This window comes from Rutidosis leptorrhynchoides, chromosome 4 (genome assembly GCF_046630445.1).
Source record: "Rutidosis leptorrhynchoides isolate AG116_Rl617_1_P2 chromosome 4, CSIRO_AGI_Rlap_v1, whole genome shotgun sequence".
Taxonomy (NCBI): Eukaryota; Viridiplantae; Streptophyta; class Magnoliopsida; order Asterales; family Asteraceae; genus Rutidosis; species Rutidosis leptorrhynchoides.
In genome coordinates, this window is record NC_092336.1 from 279,973,254 (window position 1) to 279,978,296 (window position 5,043).

The window sequence follows — 5,043 nt, forward strand, 5'->3', positions numbered from 1 at the left end:
CGCATAATAAAGTTTACAAAACATACAACAAGTTTTCAAGAGTTTTCGACATCGAGGGCCACATGACCCATAAAAATACGAAATTTTTAACACGACCCACATTACAATAAATCACGAGTTAAGAATCAAAATCCCAACCCGATACCAAGAGCATAATCTCGGGGATTTTACCAATCCCCCACCCGAAGTCAAATATCCAAGAGCCAAGTCCACCAAGCTCAAGCAACTCTAATCCACCCACATCTAGCAACTAGGTAGCTCCACACCAACAATACCTATAAAAAGGTAAACAACGAGAGGGGTAAGCAATGCTTAGTGAGGAGAATAAATATACACATATGCATACAACTTACCGACCCGCAACCACAACACAAATATAGCATACGAAGCAGCGCAACAAGCATAACAACTAGCATAGAATAAACGCAATAACATGCTAACAACAACAATATAATAATAGTATGCTATAAAACAACATCACACACAAACCTCATGGTTAACCAAGAGCATACGGGTGGTTCTCGCGAATAAACCATCGGTTATTCACAATAGCCATTAGTGATACGACACACGATTTATTCACTAACCACATAGGTGGTACGACACACGATATCCACCTTAAAACCCATGGTGATACGACACACGATTTATTCACCACATTACCGATGTGGTGTCGACACACGAACTTGAGTGATATGACACACGATTTATACACTCTAGTGAACCCCGACACACGTGGTAACACTAAACCACATCCACCCCAAGCAAGTAAATTATATACATACATGCATAAATATTCCACTCACCTAGCGACGCACGCACAAGTACAAGCCATGTATGTACAACCTTCGTCATCATATCCGAGCAAGTATCTACCTATTTAACTCATAGGCATACTAACGTATAAACACATATTCTCTAAAAGAGAATCTAATACCCGCACCCTTAACCAAGGATCTTCACCTTGCTCACTAACACCCGCCCATTTAGACACCTAAATGGGCATCACCAAATTACCACTACGGGTGGTAATTTCAACCTACACACAAAAAAGCGCCATTTAACCAAATTGCACTCGACACAAAAGACTCAACTCATCACCACTACATGCGGTATTTCAAGGCCAACAACACCTAAGTTTATTGACACTTGCACAATGCCCAAAGTCCCAAACAATAACACTTTGTTCACTTTTCGCCCAATATACCCAAACTGAACAGCCCCTTTTTCCGTAGACATTTTGACCCATTTAACCTCAAAAACTGTAAGTACAAGCTTATGCTTTGGAAAGTACACTTAAAGTCCTTTCCGAAAAGTGCTCACACACCTCAAACGGAGCCGCGGTTTGCAAGATATGACCTTTACAAAATCATGTTTCGTGCAGTTTTTATAGTGACGGGTTTCACCCAAAATGACACTATTTCGACCCAAAACGAACCACAACGCTTTTACTTGATCAAAATCAGTTTACACACCTTTTAAGGACACATTTTGACAACAAACATCATCATCAACGAAACAAGTCTTTAGTTGAGCCTAAAAACCGAACACTTCATGTGCATGACTCATTTTCATGACACTTTAACACTTAGACATGTTCTTATGCCCATCGAACACTTCTTGTTTCCACCCTATCTCCTCACCTTACGCGGATTTCAATGACAGGATGAATAAGATGGTCGTCGAGACGTCGAAGAGTGTCTCGTTTCTTTCAACAATCAACCTCCTTTAACGTCGGTTAAGCCTAAAAAGCAAAGGAAGAGTAGACCGGTTCAGGTAGGCGAGATGAAAAATTCTCCGAGTTCGTCGAAGATGCTTGAGGCCCGTGTTATTTCGCTTGCCTCTCGGTTTGTGATGCCGTTTTTAGATGGTTTCTAATTTCTTCGTAAGCGATTAGATTGGTTTCTCTCTCCTTGTGGTTTTGTTTCGTTTACTTTGGTCAATTTTTGTCTATTTGTTACGGACGGTTTTCTTTTTCATCGTCTCTCGGTATAGTTGTGAGCTCTCGTTAGATTTTTATTTAGTCGAACTCGTATGTTCTCGTTGTACTTTATACGTTTAGAGTGTTCATCTTTTTGATGAATCGTTTTTATTGTTATTCAAGTTGTTTTTACGCCAAAAAAATGTAGCGAATCAAAAGATAATAGGCCCAATCTGCAACCGAAAACTTTACGATAATTATTACCTTCACATGTGGGTATTGCTCATAGCGTCGTTATTTAGTCCTCGTGTACCTTACGATAATCGACCCAATTTGCAACCGAAATTTTTTCGGAATATTCGCCACAAAATTGTACGTTATTATGTGGAGAGTATAATGAATGTAAATGTGTTTAGTTGTCATTAATTATAATTTAACACTCATATATATATATATATATATATATATATATATATATATATATATATATATATATATATATATATATATATATATATATATATATGACAAATTTATTTAATATTAATATATACTCTGTATAAAATTAAAAAAAAAAAAATTAATATATCTACCAGCTTTTTAGCTATAGATATTCACTGCGTATCTTACGTGTGACGTTATACCAATTAGCGTCAATTTAGCGTTACATGTTTAGCATCTTTGGTACCCACCTTACCTTTTTTTGTTTTTTCCGTGACTGTTTTTTTCTATTTCACAAAGAATAATAACTAGTTCTGGAGCTCTCGCTTCGCGCCGGGGCTCCGTTTTGAATACGAGTTAAAAAAAATTCTTAATCTATTTTGTAAAAAAAAAAAAAATTCGACATCTAACATTGAAGGGTTGTTCCTTTTGTGAAAGTTGCTTCTTTTAGCGTTCGGGTTTTATTTAAAAAAAAAGTTAATAAAGTGGGGGTTCGATTTGTATTTTAATAAAAGTTAGGGGTTAAGTTTGTGAAATTTAAAAAAAATATACGTATAAAGTGGGAGTTCGATTTCTATTTTAATAAAAGTTAGGGGGTTAAGTTTGTGAAAATTGAATCTTAGGGAAAAAATTAGTAAAGTGGAGGTTCGATTTGTATTTTAATAAAAGTTAGGGATTAAGTTTGTGAAATTTTGGGAAAAATATATGTATAAAGTGGGGGTGCGATTTGTATTGTAATAAAAGTTAGGGGTTAAGTTTGTGAAAAGTGAAAAAGGAATAGGGCTATTTATTTGAACTTTGAATTTTAGATATAGGTACGTAATATAATTTCACAAATAGTAATGGAGTAATAATTTGTCCCCACATCTCTCCATACTTTCTATTTATCTTCCTCTCGACACTTCGCTCCCAAACTCTTTCATTTCAACACCATTACATTACACCAATCCTAAAACTCTCTAAAAACATCGATCCATCTACTTTTCGCTGCACTTTTCTGTTTCTGTCACTAGACAACACTTCCAATATCCGTCATATATACACTTGTTTTCATCTCTTACCCAAATGGGAAACTATAAGTTCAAAATCACAAATATATTACCAAATTCTTGGTTTTACAATTCCAAATATTCGAATACCAACTCAAAAGGTAATAAGAACAATAAAACAACCAAAAAACAACAAATCACCACAATATCGTCACCAAAAACATCCTCTCCTGACCAAAGAAAATCATACTACTTTACTAGGGGCTTAAAAAAATCTGACCTGAACACCGACACCCCACTTAAAACCCGCTCACCCGACCCGCCAAGAAAATCATCCAATAAGAGACGACCCACTAACCCGAAAAAGCCAGTTCACCGAAAATCGGTCTCACCAGAATCCGTTTCCACGTATTCAAATTCCTCCGATACCGACATTTTATCACCCAAATTATCGGTTACTTGTTCTTGCAAAACAAACTCGTCGTACGACGACGTTTATTCCAAAGTTGATCTCCCTCCAATTATAACAAAATTACGTACTCAACAAGATAATAAAATTAATAACATTTCTACGACTCGAACACGAAGTCCGATTAGAAGATTGAAAGGAAATTGTTATTCACCAAGAATTGGAAACCGTGTTAGAGTTCATGGGATTTACGGTGGCCGGAGAAGCTATGGAAGTCGTCGGAGCTTGTCGGAGAGTATGGCGTTGGTGAAAACGTCTGTGGATCCAGGTAAAGATTTTAAAGAATCAATGCTGGAGATGATAATGGAGAATAGTATGAAGAGTTCAAAAGATTTGGAAGATTTATTAACATGTTATTTATTATTAAATTCTAATGAGTATCATCACTTGATTATTAAAGTGTTCAAAGAAATTTGGCTTGAGAGTAGTAATATTAATTAGATTGTAATAACGTAATTAAATCCTCTTTTCTGTTACACAAGAATATATTCTTGTCTAACATTTTCTACGCATGTTAATATTTAGACGCATTATATATTTAGAATGAGATGAGATTATGTTGGCATGATGTCAGTGGCGGAGATAAGGGAGCACTGTCTGGTGCTCCCACCCTCAACAACCCAAGCTTAACAATTGTTATTCAATATATTTAATGAAACTTACATTACTTTGAGATGATTTAATGTTAGAGATATCATTGTTATTATTATTGAAAACTAGTAGAAGAGAAAGAAATTGGTCGATGACCAAAAAGAAATTGGTTCTATCGTTTACCACAACGTTTATTTGATATAATTTTACGATTTATAAAAAAGTCGAGCCCCCTTAACCTTAATTTCTGGCTTCGCCTCTGCATGATGTATACAATACATAATTGGATTGTATTCTGTAACTAGAACTTGTATATATTCAATATTTAGTTTGTCTCACTTTATTTAAGTCTACTTGTTTTAATTTTGATTTGTCATAAAACGTGTAGGAAATAGGTAGTGCTGACATTATGATATCTAGCTCATCCAGAACGAATAGTACATTGAATTAATGTGTGATTGTCAATGGTAGTGAAGAATATTTTTTGTACTTGATTTGGTATGAAAATGGTTGCACTTGATTTGATTCATTCAATCGTGAAACAACCTGTTTTATAAGATATATTATAGAATGTTATATCATATAGATAAGTTATAAGTTATGGGTCATGCTTTTTGCAAGTTAAATAATGA

At 35.0% G+C, this 5,043-nt stretch overlaps 1 protein-coding gene across 1 annotated transcript; it reads left to right on the plus strand.

Moving 5' to 3' along the window:
• The first annotated feature begins 3,427 nt into the window (after positions 1-3,427).
• Positions 3,428-4,344, plus strand: LOC139904493 (transcription repressor OFP1-like). The gene has a single exon (XM_071886412.1). The coding sequence runs from the start codon at positions 3,428-3,430 to the stop codon at positions 4,259-4,261; it is 834 nt and encodes a 277-aa protein (XP_071742513.1). The 3' UTR covers positions 4,262-4,344.
• Positions 4,345-5,043: the final 699 nt, after the last annotated feature.

Coding starts and splice junctions, on each gene's coding strand:
- LOC139904493 (XM_071886412.1), top strand. CDS start 3,428: ATGGGAAACTATAAGTTCAAAATCACAAATATATTACCAAATTCTTGG.